Source organism: Dama dama, chromosome 29, assembly GCF_033118175.1.
Source record: "Dama dama isolate Ldn47 chromosome 29, ASM3311817v1, whole genome shotgun sequence".
Taxonomy (NCBI): Eukaryota; Metazoa; Chordata; class Mammalia; order Artiodactyla; family Cervidae; genus Dama; species Dama dama.
The window spans coordinates 19,093,471-19,111,106 of NC_083709.1; the positions used below are offsets into that span (position 1 = coordinate 19,093,471).

The 17,636-nt window shown below is 36.2% G+C and overlaps 1 protein-coding gene across 9 annotated transcripts in view; it reads right to left on the reverse strand.

Annotated features, from left to right (window-relative positions):
- Positions 1-17,636, reverse strand: part of HMBOX1 (homeobox containing 1) — a 214,433-nt gene that overhangs the window by 77,656 nt on the left and 119,141 nt on the right. For all 9 annotated transcript variants that reach the window (XM_061132691.1, XM_061132687.1, XM_061132690.1 and 6 more), the window contains exon 5: positions 5,985-6,095. In XM_061132691.1, coding sequence (XP_060988674.1) covers positions 5,985-6,095 — 111 coding nt within the window. The remainder of the gene's footprint in view (positions 1-5,984; positions 6,096-17,636) is intronic.

The following is a 17,636-nucleotide window of genomic DNA, read 5'->3' on the forward strand; positions in this document are numbered from 1 at the left end:
TTTGTTAAGAAAATGCATATACCATCCTTGATACAAAGACTCTGACACTTTTTGTTTGTTTTCTTAAATGCTTACATTTAGAGCGGAAGAAGGGTACTTTTTCATCGTGTGATTTTCCTTAATTTTGCATTTTCCCTCAAAACATATGCAAAATTTGCAAGACAAATTCTGCAGATTTATCTAGCAAATCTAAACGAGAGAGAGAGAAAGAGAGAGAGAGAGAGAGAGAACTCTTTCTAAATTGCTGATAGATTTTCAACATTTTGGTAACTGTTGTCTTTGCATATGTAATTATTTTCTTGCTTCTCATGATTACTTTTGGGTGAGCCTTTGCCAATCAGCTAATAAAACAATGACCACAAGCATGTTATCACTACTCCATTCACAGATATTAGCTTCTCTATAAGTAATTTTTCATCTTCCCCACTGAGGCTCTGACACTCTGCAACAGTGAAGGGAGGAGGCATTACCTCTGATCTCCAAATTTACTTCATGTGCTTGCTGCAGAAACCTCTTGGCAAACTTTATTTAATTGTTTAATTTAGAAATATGCAGAATCACAGCCATGAGCCAAGAAGAACTCATCAAGCCCTGTCTGCTGCACTAATGTTTAAATTAGACAAGCAAAAGGACTGCTGAGCTTAATTTAATTAAATAAAGGGGCTTCTGATGTCAACCATGCTAAATTTCATACTCACTGCTTTAAAAATAAGCATTTTCTTGTAAATGATTTCGTAAGAAACAAGATAAAATGTATTTGATCAGTTTCTATCAGCCTATTTTATTCATATGTCTTGGCAGGCGTTGGGTTGTGCTGGGAAATTCTGATGACTAGTCTGTTTATCAGAGAACTACACTATATCTGTACGATTATCAGTAAAAAATAAATATCCACTCTATTATTTTTCTTGCTGAGCCCACTAAAAGAGACTTAAAAAAAAAAAAAAAAAAAAAGGAACCATTCAAATGGATCCAGAGTGAAGAGGCTGAAAAGAGAGAACTTCAATAAGGTATACAGAGAGAAATGCTCTGAGCCCAGGAATAAAGGCACAGAATGTACAAATTTTTTTTTTTTTGGTTGTTTTTCTAAATGCCTAAATTTAGAGGGGAAAAAGGGGCACTTTTTCACTGTGATTTTCCGTAATTTTTCATTTTTTCTCAGGATATATGCAAAGGGTTAATACCATTTACATTTCTTTTGATAAGCTATCTGTCCTGGACAGAGAAACAATATGAAATAAAAGATAAAGAAAAATCACTGACATTGTATTTTTTAACTGCCTCTCAAAATAGGTCTGAACTATGTGAACCTAGGTTCTTCAGTTTTTTATATCTTGAAAGCTATATACAGGTAGATAATTTTCTTTTTTTGCCTCTCTCCCTTCCTCTCTTCTTCTCAATGTGTTTTTGGAATATATAACCCAAGTACATGGTACAAAATTTAGAAAGACACAAAAAAGTTGCATAACTAACGTCCCTGCCACTCCTGGCCTCCTCTTCTCTCAGTTCCCCTCCACAGAGTCTTTCTTATCAGTTCCTAATATACCTTCCCAGAGATGTTCCATATTTATGTAACTACATACTTATGTGTCTGTATCCCCCTATATAAATAGAAATATACTATATCATTAGCCTACTTTACTCACGTACAAATTTGATATTACCACATATAAATTCAATTCTTGTAAAGTCACCTTTAAAAAATAGCTACATAGCCTCCACAGTATTCCATTGTAGGAACATATCTTCATTTATTTAACCACTTCTCGACTGAGATACATTTAGTTGTATTCTAATCACCTCTGCAATGACTTGTAAAGAAGATTCTGATGTATTATAGGCAACTACTGACTAAACAGTGGATAAGCTATTCTTAGATGCTAATGTAATTTTGGCTAATAGTTCCAAAGTGTCCATGAAACAAGAATACAATTCTTTAGCTAAAACCAAAGGTTATTTTAAGGTTAATAAAAGTGAATTTATCTAGAAAAAATTCTGTACCATATTAGTTCTTTTAATCAAGGTGAAAGTACAAAGAAAATCTTTTAAAAAATTAAATTTCAACTGATAATATCCAATTACTGTTGATGCAATGAAAATGACCAACTGATAATCACTAACTTACCCTTCTCCCTTCAGCTAACTTTAAATTACATCCTACAGAAAAGGCTAGAAAGTTAGAAAGAACTCAGAACTAGAATGGATCTGTGTGCGTTAGTTGCTCAGTCGTGTCCAACTCTTTGCAACCCCATGGACTACAGCTCGCCAGGCTCCTCTGTCCATGGGATTTTCCAGGCAAGAATACTGGAGTGTGTTACCATTTCCTTCTCCAGCAGATCTTTCCAACCAAGCAATCAAACTCAGGTCTCCTGAGTTGAAGGCAGATCCTTTACTCTCTGAGCCACCGGGGAAGCCATCAGAATGGATCTGATTCTCAAATTAAAAATAGGAAGCCTTTAAAAAGGGGACAGTGGGTAATGTAACTTCACTGAACAGCAAATGTATATAATTAGAAGAACTTATTCTTAAAGGGAGACTCTCTATCCTTAAAATAACACCTGCTAATCAACATTTGGATGAGTGCTGTTAGCCCTTTCCCATTTTTCCTGTTGAAACTGAATTTCAATAGTGGAATTCCACAACTGACAGTGCTATCTTGATCAGCTACAACAATGCTGACATGATAATCTGCTTTCCTGTTTCTAGGGAATTCCTTTTCCTGGTATCCAAGTCCCTGTCTGAGTCTAAAGTCCAGCCCTGAAAGCCAGTGTGGGAATTTACCTTTATCAGCCATGATTAGATTATATGTCAAACACTGATCTAAGTGCCAAACATAAGAGACAAAAATCCCTTCTCTTATGGAGGCTGATTTCCTGACAGAGCTGACTAGTGTTTGTCCTCCAAATTCTTCACTGCTCTGCTATATACATTCTGGAACATGAATAATCCCTCTGATATTCCCCCTGGTAGCCAATTGCTGGCATATGACCAGGTTTATGAAACCCCTGGACACAGTTCCTTACTTACCTTGCCTAACCCTTGCTATCACAGTGTAAGCTGCTGTATTCAACAGATCAAGTGCCATGCTGTTGTTCCTCTCCATCTGATTTGCTGTGCTGTGGATCATGGAAGAAGTCAGCTCTTTGGGAAGACTGTTTAGAGCTCAGATTGAAGTATGGCCTCAACATGAATCTTCAGATTGCCCTGTCCTATATGGTAGCCACTAGCCACACCTGACTACTGAGCACGTGAAGTATGGCAGGTGCTTCAAGTGTAAAATACACACTGGATTTCAAAGCAAAATAAAGAGAGAGAGAGAAAGAGAGAGAGAAAAGAAAGAAAGAAAAAGGAAGTACAGAAGGTGGGAGAGAGATCTCAGTAACTTTTTAAAGTGTTGATTAAATGTTGAAGTGATAACACAAATATAAATATATTATCAAAATTAATTCTAGCAATTTCGTCTTTCTAAAATGTGGCTATTGACAATTAAAAATTATATACATCATTTGCATTGTATTTTTTTCTAAACTGTGCTGTTTTAGAATTGTAACTAATGGCAGCAACAACAAAGTCATTATTTTGAGAGGATTGCCTGCATATCTAGATGTCGCTAGGAAAAAAACTAAAGATGAAAATTCCTCTTTATAGAAAAACTGCCAGCTAATAGTGGAGGAGTGCTAGATTACATCATCACCATTTTACAACCCTCTATCAGAATAACTGATTCAGGTGAGCATCATCAATGGATGCTAAGACCATTGGCAAAATGGTTGTTACAAAAAAGGCTATTTATCCAGTGTCAAAATAATTCCCGAGAGATTATTCACAACCGGCAAAAACAGGATCCAGTGGCCACCACTTTATTTATTTATTTATTTTTTTGTGGCCACCACTTTAAGAAATAATCAAACTTAGCAAATGAGCAGTGCTACAAACTGACTTTTACACGCCTCTTGACATGTGGTAACATGAGGTAAAATTATCTACAAAGCATTTGCCCTAATATTTTATTGTGAAAATTTTCAAAAATATAGCAATGATGAAAGAATTTTATAGTGAATATCTGTACCTATACCCCCTAATATTTTACTATACCTAGTTTATCACATATTCATTTTATCCTCATGTGTTTCAAAGTTAATTAAGGCCATCAGTAAATGTCCTCCTTTAAACGATCTTTGAATTACTCTTGCCAAACATATTTAAGCTGAATCTAACCAAGCTTCCAATCCTAACTTTCAGTTTAGGTGAAATACACAGGCTACAGAAAAACAAGTTAGTTCACACTAAGAGGAAAAAGGAAAGCCCAGAATGTAGGACGCTTTGTAAGATTAGATGGTTTAAAAAATTTATGCGATCAAAGAAAAATTTTAAGTGACTAGATTTAAGAGTCTAAACAGACATAACAAATTCCAGTTTGTCAACCTAAATAACATTTAATTTTAAAAAAAGCTAATAAATCAAGGGTATGGGATTAACAGATACAAGCTACTACACATAAAATATATAAGCAACAAGGATTTACTGTACAGCACAGGGAACTACAGTCGGTATCTTATAATAACCTTTAATGGAAAATAACCTGAAACATATATATAATTGAATCACTTTGCTGTACACTTGAAACTTAACACAATATTATAAATCAACTACACACCAATTAAAAATTAATTCAAAAAGAAGCTACAAAAAACATTCCTTCAACAACTAAAGAAATGTGAATATGGACTGGATATTAGCTGATATTAAGGAATTATAATTAATTTTCTTAAATGTGATAGTAGGGGCTGTAGTTATCACTGTCCTTTTTTTAAGCAGACAAATGCTGAAGAGAGAGAAAGAATGTGTTTGTATATAACCATACATTTAAAATTATTTTATTTATTTTATAGGTATAACACAAACACAGCAAATTGTGAACAATCACTGTATCTAAGAGGAGGGTAAACAGGTGTTAAGTGTGCTAGTTTTTCAACTTTTTTGTACATCTGTAACATTTCAGTATAAAAAATGGGGGGCTGGTTAGTTTAAAAAATTCATTGGGGAGAGTATGCTGTTCTCTTTTGTCTGCTCAAGGCTTTCAAATAAAAAGTGATCTTTGAAAAACAAGCCTTACCACAGACACACGCACACAAACAAGTCTCCATAACACTATTTCCACCTCGGAGCCAATGCTATTATTAGCTAAGAGTCTTCAATACACAATATTTGGATTGATAGTTTAGTCTGTAAGCAAAGGTTTTAATGCTACAGTGTTACAGAAGAAGCTCAGTCACAAGGTTAAACTTGAGACCGACCTCACTGCAACCAGTCTTTGTAATGTGTAGACTGAAACAGTCTGTCAAAAACTTCAGATTTTACTTTATATATCACCTGTTAAAAGTATCCTGCAATAGATCTTGCATATCCTGGTAACTTCTGGCACAAAGGTTTCTGTGATCTTTTCCCTTAAGATTTCATTCTATTCGAAGCCCCGAAGTCAAAGGGGCAGCTCACTCTAATGTCCAAAGACACATTCATTACCCACAATTAGAACTAGAAACAGAAAATTATTAGCAGAAACCACTGGATATGGTATACTGTGAACAAAATAAAAATATTAAACAAGATTTACAAACACACATAAAACTAGGTATGAAATACTGTATGTACCTTTAGTTGAGGGGGGAAATAAAACTGACCACTGACAATCATGACCATTCTTTCCAATTATGGTTAGAAATGTCATACAACCTGGAAACAGAGAGGCACCTTGGAGGAAGCAGTGAAGATGACTAGATAGTGCTGAACACGAAACTAAAAACTGGTATAATAAACAGGGCTTAGGTTTTACAGTTAAAGAGCGTTCTCTAACATAAAGGAGCAACAGCAGCATATGAAACTACCTTGGGGAAGACAAATCAGCACACAGATTCAATAAAGTAATTAATTAATTATACTTGTCCTGTTTCAAAGGCAATTAAAAAAAGGAAAAATTTTTTTACCAGGGTTTGTCTTTTCAAGTTGATACCATCGGTAAAATGCTCTTTTCTTCTGTTCACTCAGGTCTGATCCCTGCTGCAATAACCAGTGAGAGATCCGGCTCTGGCTGATACCTATGGAGAAAGAGAAACAGCTGCTGTGGGTGCTGCAATGACAGGGAAGTTAATGAGGGGTCTGCTGGTACTAGGTTACTGGGAACTTTACTCTCTCACTCTACAAGGAAGCTGCAACTTGAGCAAGGCTTTTAATACTGGGCTTCTTTGTAAAAGCTGACTGCAAGGATAGATTCAGAAATGATCTATTAGAGGTCAAAGCATTTTATTTACCAAGACTTCAAAATGCTTTCTAAATTCATCTCTAAACCAGGTCCCGAATATGAGATACAGTCAGAAGTTGATTCAATTTGTGCTCCTTCAACCACCGTCACCACCTCCACCCCAATCTTGATTTATGACATTAGAACTTTTACCAGGTATTTAGAAGGAAAAAAATCAAGACAACACATTATTGATACTGATAAAAAGATTTAGGGGCTGAGAAAGGAGAGGTCATTGAAAATACTCTCTTCAATAAGGTTTAAGGGTTCTGGATTATGTTAACTCATTTAGGCTAGCTCGCTTGTTGATTTATTTTCAGGCTTGTTAGTACAGATAACTAACAACTGGAAGATTTACAGCTATGTACAATTGCACCTCTTAAAAAAAATCCCAAGAAGTAAAGATGCTCCTTTAACAGACTTATCCAAACATTGCACAGAATATAAAGCAGTAGTTTTAAGCTATCACTAAGAAGTTCTTGACAGCAATTAATAATAAATGTGAAACACCTCCACTTGAGAGTAAAAAGCATGTCTAAAACTTACTAGGAAGAGAATAACATGCCCCTTCTGGTCATTATAGCTATTCCAAAAATGAATAATTCAACATACAACTGACAAAAGCAAAGAATAGGAAATATAAAACTGTCTTACATGCCCATAAGGCACTTTCCAAAAGACCATTCAGCAACCATACAGGGTTAACAGTATCTAAACTCTCACAAGGAATTACTTATGGTAACTGGATAGTACTGAATACCACCTGTGAAAACACCTGTTTAAAGTTATACTGCACAATAGGAAGAGTGGTTATCATGAAGTAATCACACGCCCAACATGACAAGAAGCAGGAGGTCTAGTGATCACATTGAACTCATAGAAAGAAGTCCCTAGAGTAGAGTTCTGTACTTGTAAAACTCCACATTAAAAGAAAATTTGAGTCAATGAGGGAGGGGAGTTTTGTTAAGGTTGGGCTGAAGCATGGTTCTCTGATAGGAAACACCTTTCATTTTCAAAGGATGAAATTCAGTTTTCCAAAAACAAAGGGATTATGTTCTCAGATCATTCTCACAGCAGTTTTCCAATGGGTTGAAGATCTATGTCATGCAGGTGCTGGCAGCTATCACTGTATGCTTGTTCTAGGAGAATGCAAATTATTCAGTATAATTAAACTGGCTGTGTTTACCAGTGGTTTCACTGAAAGTCTGGTTTCAGGCATTACACTGTTTTTTTTACGTGACTTTTTAACAAGAGTGAAGAAAACAACCATTTTCCACCATGAAATTAAAATTGATTTTCATGTCAACAAAATGAAACTATTTTACAAGGATTCTTACACTGGCGTCATACTACTCAAAAACAGAGGGAATCTGAGGAAAATCTGTTAAGAAAAAAGCAAAGACTATATTGGTTCTGGTACCTACAGTAGTACATATTCCTCAAACAGTCAGATCACACACAGCACAAACCACAGCTGACTAGACATCAGAGCTGCTCAAGCTCTGGCTCTGCTGTAGCAAGCGGACAGGGCAAGACCAGGGCAAGACCCCAGCAAATGGACAGTGAATTACGGCATATTCATGTAATAAAACCCTGGGCAGAATTTTAAACTAATGCTCTAAAACAGCCAGAGACAAACAACAGAAAACCAAAACCAACCAAACAAAAAGCCATCACCTCCAAAGTGTTGGCAGGGAATGGAGTACAGAACACTTTCATATAGCTGATGGAAGGGTAACATATCAGGGCCCCTTTGGGTAAGAACTGAGTTTAGCTACTAAATTGCTAGATATACTAGATCTACTAAAAAGATCTATTAGATTTACTAAACTTACTAGAATCTACTAAAGCTGAACATATATGATCCAGCAGTCATTCCCACAGAAATGTGTACATACCCAAAAGAATGTGTTCAAAAACACATACAGGAAGGCTTTTATGAGCATTTTCTATCATAGTCCCTAGTTTAAAAAAAACTCAAATACCCAATCACAGGAAAATGCACAAACTGTGGTATTTCTGTATTCTACCATACACTACTACAGACTGTTACCTGTTGCTGTTGTTTAGTCACCCAGTCATGTCCGACTCTTTGTGACCCCGCGGACTGTAGCCTGCTAGGCTTCTCTGTCCATGGGACTTCCCAGGCAAAAGCACTGGAGTGGGTTGTCGTTTCCTTCTCCAGAGGATCTTCCTGACCTAGGAATTGAACCCACATCTCCTGCACTGGCAGGTGGATTCTTTACCACTGAGCCACCACAGACTACTACACCAAGCAGAAAAAGGGTAAGCTACTGTCATATGCAATCACATGGATAAACCTCACAGAAATAATGTTGGCCAAATATAGTCAGGCATACACATAAAGAGTCATGCACAATACTGTATGATTCAATTTACGTAAAGTTTAAAAACAGACCCAGTTTATCTATACGTATGATGATCAGAATGGTGCTTAACTGTGATTAGGAGGGAAGTTAATGACTGAAGGCAGGATGAGAAAGACCACCACAGTCACCAGCACTGTTCTTGAACTTAATCTGGATGGTGGCTGCATGTGTGTCTTCACTTTGTAAAAGTCGTTAAACAGGGTACTTTTCTCTTTACACTGTATTTCAATAAAAAATTTTTTTTTTCCCAAAAAAGTTTTAAAAATTCTATGTAGCGCTAAAAAAAATGAAGTATGTATCAATATGGAAAGATGTCCATGATACATGGAAAAGTACATAGTTTAATGAATACATTTACTTTTATATAATCTATGTTGTTTTATACAGTAACAAAAGCTCATATATAGCCAAAGATACACGATATGAATATACAGTGGTGGACTCTCCCTCCATTGTGCATCTCTATACTGTTTTCTTACTGTCTACAAATATTTATTAATTTTATTTTTATCCTTTCCCTTTAAACACAACACACTTTATTGGTTGCTTTATAAACACTATAATTAAGTTAAACAAAATATAAGTGCAAAAAGAAGTTAATTTCACCCTTCCCTGGCCAATTCCACTCTGGGGTAAGCAATGTTAACTGTTAATATATGTTGTTTTGCAATTCTATGTGCAATAATTAATTTAATAAAACAGAGAGAGAAGTTAATAAAGAATAGCCTCCTGTCCAGTCTTTTGTGAGAGGAAGAAATAAACAAGGAACTTCTTCTTGTAAACTTAATCTCAGTTTTTATAAGAAAACAAAGTAATAAATCAGGTAGCTTTTTCCAGAAAAGGCACTATAAAACTAGAGCATCTACAATAATACATTTTACAATGATATTTTTTAGTTAGCAACTTCTTCTGGGGCTGTTCCATGTCTTTTGAACTCCAACTGAGCTAGGTGTCAAAAGGCCCTGCAGCTTCTCTTTACTGGGAGAAAATTCTCCTAATTCCCTTTACCACTGTTTCCACTGCTGAAAACAATGTCATTCTCTGAAAGTTTTACCTCCTCAAAATCTCTTTTTTACCTTTCACAGGGCAGACGAAAAGAGAAATTTACATATAACCTTCATATACTGCGAGTCTAAAACTAACCCCTGATTAATTTCTTTCCAATAAGTAAGTGATCACATTGAGTTCAAAGGATGAAAAAGCCTCCCTGCCCATCTCATTCATATTCCTTTCTGAGCTTCAGCTCTCTCATGCTCCTTCCAGTTCCTCAAATACCACGTTCCCTTCCACTAGAGGGCTCTCCACCACAACCCATTCTTGTCCAACTCCCCAGTACTACAAATTTCAGTGTTTCTTCTTCCTCCAACTTCTTGTGGCATGTGACACTCACATCATCTTCACGCTTGGAATGCTGGATACAAACCCCAACACAACTTTTTAGCCAACTTCAGGGATTGCTGTGTTATCTCCTTTCATGTTAGTGCCCCAAGATTCCATGTTTAAGCATCTTTTCTCACTCTACACTCTCTTCCTTTGGTCATCTCAACTACCAACAATCATGGTTTAAAGCATCTAAATACCAGTGACTTCTAGCTGCTGCTGCTGCTAAGTCACTTCAGTCGTCACTGGAGCACCAGACTATTCCTTTCAAACCATCTGCTAGATAGCATCATGAGAATTTCCCACAGGCCTTCAACACAGTCAACTTGATTCATTAGCCTCCTCCTTTAAATCTGCTTTTCTTCCTGTGTCCTCCATCTCAATCTTATCTTACATTCTACTCATTCTCTGAACTCTCACATGCTTACTAAATACAACCCTTTCTCTTCCAAAAACTCTTTGTTTTTCCAGCCCTCATTCCTGCAGTTTGGAATCTCAGCCTCCTTTGCCTAGATAATGGAAATAGCTTTGATGAAAATGACAAGTCATCTAAGATACATAAAATGAAAAATCCTCAGGTTCAGATCCTTTTTAATTAGAAAAAGTGGAATGTGCTTCATGCAGTTTTCTACTTGAGAGCTACAGTCATTTCTGCAACTCACCTTCCACACTGTGAGAGATATGTCTCAAAGTTATTAAGTTAGAACACATGCATCCATTCCCCATAAAAATAATTCACAAACTCAGAGAAAAAAAGTCCTTCCTCTATCTTTAACCCTTCTCTCATTCCTTAAAGGTATCCTTGTTTATTTGGTGTGAATCTTTCCAATTTCCTTCCTATGCATTTAGTACACAAGCATGTACATTTATGGGCTCCCCTGGCAGCTCAGACAGCAAAGAATCTGCCTGTAATGCAGGAGTCATGGGTTTGATCCCTAGGTTTGGAAGATGCTCTGGAGAAGGGCATTACCGACTCCAGTAATCTTGCCTAGAGAATCCCAAGGACAGAGGAGCCTGGCGGGCAGTTCATGGGGTGCAAAGAATCATACATGACTGAGTGACTATCACTTTTACATATACACATCTAGGTTTATTCTTTTTTAAACACACATTTGGAGTTATTCCATAAGTAGTAAGTAACAATGTTTCTGACATCTTAAAATTTTCTCATGTAGCACACTATGAATCTTCATCATTCTAAGCTACATGGTATTTTACAGCAGAAATACACCATAATCCACTTAAACACTGACCTATTTTTAGACATTTCAACTGTTGCTAACATTTTATGATTATAAATGATGCAATGAACACTCTATGCCTATCTTTGTGTATGTAGATAAATATTTTAGGGCCAATTTACAGGAATGGAATTTGATTTGTAGCATATGAGTAGCATTTAACTTTGTGACAGATACTACCAAATTGTCCCCTGAAGAAGACTGTACCCAATTTTATATTCTAACCAACATGGATGAGCATTTTTCCCTACATCCTCACCATTACTGAAAATTATAAAATTTATTTTTGAAGTCTGACTTGTAAATATTAACACATGCTCATTACAAAAAGAATTCTAAGCGATTCAAAGGAGAGTCAAAAACCTAGGAGGATAGCTAATAAAAGAAATTTATCCAAATTTTTACCACTTAGAAACAACTACACTCATTACAAGATCACTCCAAGCATATGTGGACACCAAATAGGCAGAAATAATTACTAAAATGAGATACTACTATATACTGAATTTTAAAATGTAAAAACATCAAATTAGTTTGATTTGATTCTAATACAAGAAAAAAAATTCAAATACACTAGAGAGAAGTGTTAGTTGCTCAGTCATGTCCGACTCTTTGCGACCCCATGAACTGTAGTTCGCCAGGCTCCTCCGTCCATGGGAATTCTCCAGGCAAGAATACTGGAGTGTGTTGCCATTTCCTTCTCCAGGGGAACTTCCTGACCCAGGGATCAAACCTAGGTCTCCTGCATTACAGGCAGATTCTTTACTGTCTGAGCCACGGGAGGGAAGCCTGAGATAAAGATCTACTCAAATTTAGCAAATGCTTCTCTAAGGGAAATGGGGTTCCTAAGAGTGCAATAAAACAAACAAACAAACAAAAAAGGATCACATAAAAACATTAGGAGGCTGAAAGCACTGTTTTCTAACTCGTGGGCAGTATCTAGTGGCTCCTGGCTAAAAAAGCTAAGGAAATTAGCTGATTGTGATAGCTAGGCTCCAAGATAACTCCTAATGATTCTCTCAGTGTTCCTACCTTTATGTAATCCCCTCCAACACTGCTTCAGGGCTGGTCTGTGCAACCAGCAGAATATGGTGACTTACAAGGCTAAGTCATGAAAGGTTACTGTTTTGCTCTCTCAATAGTTGGTTCTGAGAAAAGCTAGCTGCCACACTTTCAGTCCTAGAAGAAATCCATGTGGCAAAGAACTGAAGAGTTTCACTAACAGCTATGCAGGTGAGCCCTCTTAGAAGTCATTCCCTAGCATTAGCTAAGCTGCTGATTACTGTGGCCTCCTGAGACACCCTGAACCAGAACGACCTAAGCTGCTTCTGGAATCTTGATCTGTAAAGCCTGAGCTTAAAAATTTAGGTCCTTTCAAGTTGCTAAGGTCAATGTAATCTTTTCAGTAGCAATAGATAACTAATACACATACATTATAATACACTTTCCTCATTTCCCTCTCCAGACTGTACATCCATCTCCTATATTTGGGAGATACTTGACTATTTATTTCTGTATAGTCAACATTCTGTCCTGGACTCATAACTGCCATAGCTGTTTACTCACAGTTGAATATTTAAATGAATTCAGGGTTTATCATACAGTTTCCCAGTGTTTCCATTCCTAAGCTCTGTACTTTTGCTTTTGTTGTTCACCTGCTAAGTCACGTCTGACACTTAGTGACCCCATGGACTGTAGCGACCCCATGGACTGTAGCACCCCAGACTTCCTTGTCCTCCACTATCTCCCAGAGTTTGCTCAAACTCATGTCCATTGAGTCAATGATGTTACTCAACCATCGCATCCTGTTGTCCCCTTTTTAACTGAGGCATATTTTATATACAGTGAAGAGTTCAATGAGTTCTACATATGTATACACACAAGTGACCATCACTCAAATCAAGGTATAGATTTTTTTCATGCTCTCTAAAAGACTCCCCTTGTCTACTTTCCAGTTAATGCTTAAATTTTATATTTTAAACTTTTGGTTAGTAAGATTTCTTCACCAGTTTTTACCAGTATAGGTTTATTGTTGCTGCATTCCCCAGTCCTTGCATGCTTGTATGTTTGCCTTTCATGTTTATACTTTAAGGAAAACACTATAAGGCAATCTTAGGGGGGAGTGTTACACTTTCCTTTAAAATGTTAAATGCCTGTAATGTCAGTGGGTAGCAGAGTAAGGCCTTCTGGATAGCTTAGTACCCCCAAAATGCAATGACAGCAAAAGCTGCTCTATCATAAAAGTACTGACTGAAGTTGTCAAAATCAGCTTTTTCAGAAATCTGGAAATTAACCAAAGGTGTACAAGTATTCAAAAGAAAAGCTAAATTTTAGTAAGGCCAGCTATATGAGATTTTAATTTGACCTATACTCATTCCCATATCAGCATCGCAATCACAGTGAATAGCAAGAGTGCTCTACTAGCCACTGGAGAGGGAAAAACATGTTTGGAGTTCCCCAAAACACCACTCTAAGAAAACTGTCATTATTTCACCTGTTTGACAACTTCCAGGAAACTCCCATTTGCAAAGCTTATTCTTATTTGACCTTATCCAGACCTCACTCAGTGTGAATAGCCTTTTCCCTGGGAGGGGAGAAGGAAGGGAAGTGGTTTGGAGAAAACAATCAGTGGTAATCATTTAACATTGCAGGTGCCTGAAGTGATGATGCTAACAGTTGGGACAAATAAAGAACTGAACAAAATATTTAAAAAGCTGAGGAATTCTTAAGATGTCTATGAGGGTCTTTGAAAAACTCTGACATATTTCTAGGAATCTACAAGGCCAGGTACATGTACAAGGCTATACACATGTCTAGGTCTACGTGCATGACCAGGGCAATATGCATCACAGGAAAGAACTATGAAGCTCTTATCTCTGGCTGACTTTGAGACATCGTACAAACAGAAAGTGAAGGGTAAGGTAGAATTATAAATTGTCTGCCTGAGCATTAAAGGAATGTTTCAATATATATACAGAGTCCCTCAGCATAGTTGGAAAATTTATTGCTTGTAAGCATTTAAAGAAATCTCTATCCAATAATTAGCTGATTACTAAGCTAACAAGGAAGAGACTTCAGAAACCACATACCACAAAGAATACTGAATTTACAGGATTAGATCAGGAAAGTCCCTAAACAAAGAGCAACAAGAACAAACAATTATAAATCAAGGGGTAGGGAGGAATCTGATTTCAAGAGTTTCCACATTAAACTGCCAGTTTAAAAAAAAAAGAAAAGCTTATGAACCATGCAAGGAAACAATAAAATATGACATACACAGTAGAAGAAGCAGTCACTAAGAAATGTCTTTGAGGAAACCCAGATGTTAGACTTACTAGACAAAGATTTCAATCAGGTAATTTTAAAAACTAAAAAACAAAAAACAAAAAACAACTGCAGAACTAAATGAAAGTATGAGAAAAATGCACCACTGAACAGAGTATCAATAAAGTGGCAGGGATTACAAGAAAGAATCAAACAAATTCTGGAGTTGAAAAGTACAATAAGTCAAATGAAAAAAATTACTAAAGAAACTCAACATCAGATGTTAACTAGCAAAAGAAATATTCAGAAAACACGAAGATAGGTTGATTGAGATGAACTCTTATGAGAAAGAGAAATTAAAAATGAGGAAAATACAGTAGGGTATCAAAAACCTGTGGGACACCACCATGTATACCAACATATACATAATGGGATTCCCAGGATGAAGACAGAGAAAAGTTAAAGAAAAAAAAAGAAACAAAGAATATTTGAAATGGTCATAAAATTAAAAAACTTAATGAAAAACAACCTACACATTCAAGAAGCTCAACAAAGTGCAAGTAGGTAGCATTTCAGGAGGGCTTCAAACAGCTCTGGACTTTTATGCTTGGTGCAGAAAGAATTCAGCAAGAGGCAAAGTGATAAATAAGTGACTTATTGTAGTAGGATGTTTGTGAGTCTTACAATCAGGTGGGCGAGAGGGTGCTGCACTCTGGGAACTTAGTGGGCTACAGTTTTATAATCAAAGGAAAAGTGGGGAGGGGGAAAAGACAATTTTCTTCCTCATTCTTAAGTAGATGTCATGCTTACATCATCAATTCCTTCTCCAGATTGGGGAGGGGCATTTTTTTTCTCCCTACGTGGTCAAGCCAGGACTGTCATGGCACTATAGAACAATTATTTCAGGTGTCAGTACAATGAAAGTCTTTCACTTTGAAAGGTCACCTTTTCATAAATTATTGTTTTCATATGTGCAGAGAGCATGTCCTAGGGATCATTAACTTACTGAGCTCACTGGGCAGGATGTGGATCTCATGCCACCATTGTTTTACTGTTTAGGGGCACGTCTCATGCTTCTGTTGCGTGGTTTTATTGCTCAGCAAGCCTGTCTGGTTTTGTGGTTAAGCAAACCTACTTTCTTGAGTGATCATTAACTTACTGGGGTCTCCTATATTTTTTTCTACTTACAATCCCTTAGTGAGATTAACTATTTAATCATCTACTTTGATCTTTTGCTCTACGTCTATCAGTCTAGGTACATTATAAATTGCTGAAAACCACAGTCAAAGAAAGTTTGAAAGCAGCAAGAAAGAAGGGACTTATTATGTACAAGGAATGCTCAGTAAGTTAGTCACTGCAGATGGTAACTATACTTATTGTAATAACTAATTTGCAATGCATACAAATACTGATCTATTATACTGCAAATCAGAAATTAATATATTGGATTTCCCAGGTGGCACCAGTGGTGAAGAACCCGCCTGCCAATGCAGGAGACACAGAGATGTGGGTTTGATCCCTGGGTAGGAAGGATCCCTTGGAGTAGAAAATAGCAACCCACTCCAGTATTCTTGTCTGAAAAATTCCATGGTCAGAGAAACCTGGCCATGGGGTTTTAAGAAGTTGGACATGATTAAGCACACAAGCAAGAGAGGTAGAGATGTTAATTATATTTCAACAAAAATAAAAAGATCAACGGCTGATTTCTCATCAGAAACCATGAAGAATGATATATTCAAAGTGCTGACGGAAAAAAAAAGACCAATTAATAAGTACTCTATATCAAGCAAAACTATCCTTCCAAAGCAAAGGAAACACTGAGACACTGCCCAATGAACAAAACCAGAGAATCCTGTATGGCCAGAAGACCTGTCATACAAGAAATACTAAAGAGTGTTCTTTGAACAGAAACAAAAGGATACTAAACAGTAATTCAAATATAGTATTGCATAGGAACTTGGAATGTAAGGTTCATGAATCATGGTAAGCTGGATGTGGTCAAGCAGGAGATGGCAAGAGCAAACATCTTAGGAATCACAGAATTCAAATACACATGAAGAAACAAAGAGTGCCAACAAAAGTAACTACGCAGGTAAATGTAAAAGACAGTATAAATGTATTTTTTCTAACTTATTTTTTCCCAAGTTGAATTAAAAGAAACGTGGATAATGCAATAATTATAAATCTAAGTTGATGGGCACAAAATGTATAAGCACATAAACTGAATGGCAATCCTGGCACAAAGCTGAAGGGCGGATAGGGAATGAATCTCTAAAGGAGTAAAGTTTTCATATACTATTGAAATTAAGTTGGTATTAATCTGAACTACTTTATTTTAAACTAAGATGTTTATGGTAATTTCCAGGGCAATCAATGACAACAAATTAAAAAAAAAAAAACAGCAGAAGAAAGGACAAGAGATTTAAACTGTACACTAGAAATACGTATGAAACAGAGGGAGGAAATTGAGCAACAGGGGAATAAAACAGATGCAAGACATACAGAACAAATGACAAAATGGCAGATATAAATCCTACTTGCATATCTACATTAAATTTAAATGGATTATGCACTCTTACACAAGACAGAGATGGGAAGAATGGGTTAAAAATTGATCACACTGTATACAGTTTATAAGAGATACATTTTTTTCCATGTGCTAATCTTTTTTATTTTCAACATAGTATTTCTTTATATTCTCAGAATTGGCTTAGAAGTTCAAGCTTCATTCAATTTTTTTAATCACTATGATAATAAGCTTTATAGACTTTTAGCAGTAATACTAGATGCCAGAAAATATGGAAGAGATATATTTTTGATTCCAAGATAAAAATAGATCGGAAGTCAAAGAATGCAAAGAGATGCACCACATAAAGAGTAACCAAATAAAAACTGGAGTAGCTATACTAATGTTACACAAAACAGACTTAAAGACACAATTTGTAACAAGAGATAAAATAAGAACACTTTATAATGACATAACATGAGGAAGACATAATGAAAAAATATAAAATGTGTGAGGCAAAAACTGACAGAACTGAAGGGAGAAATAGACAATTCAAC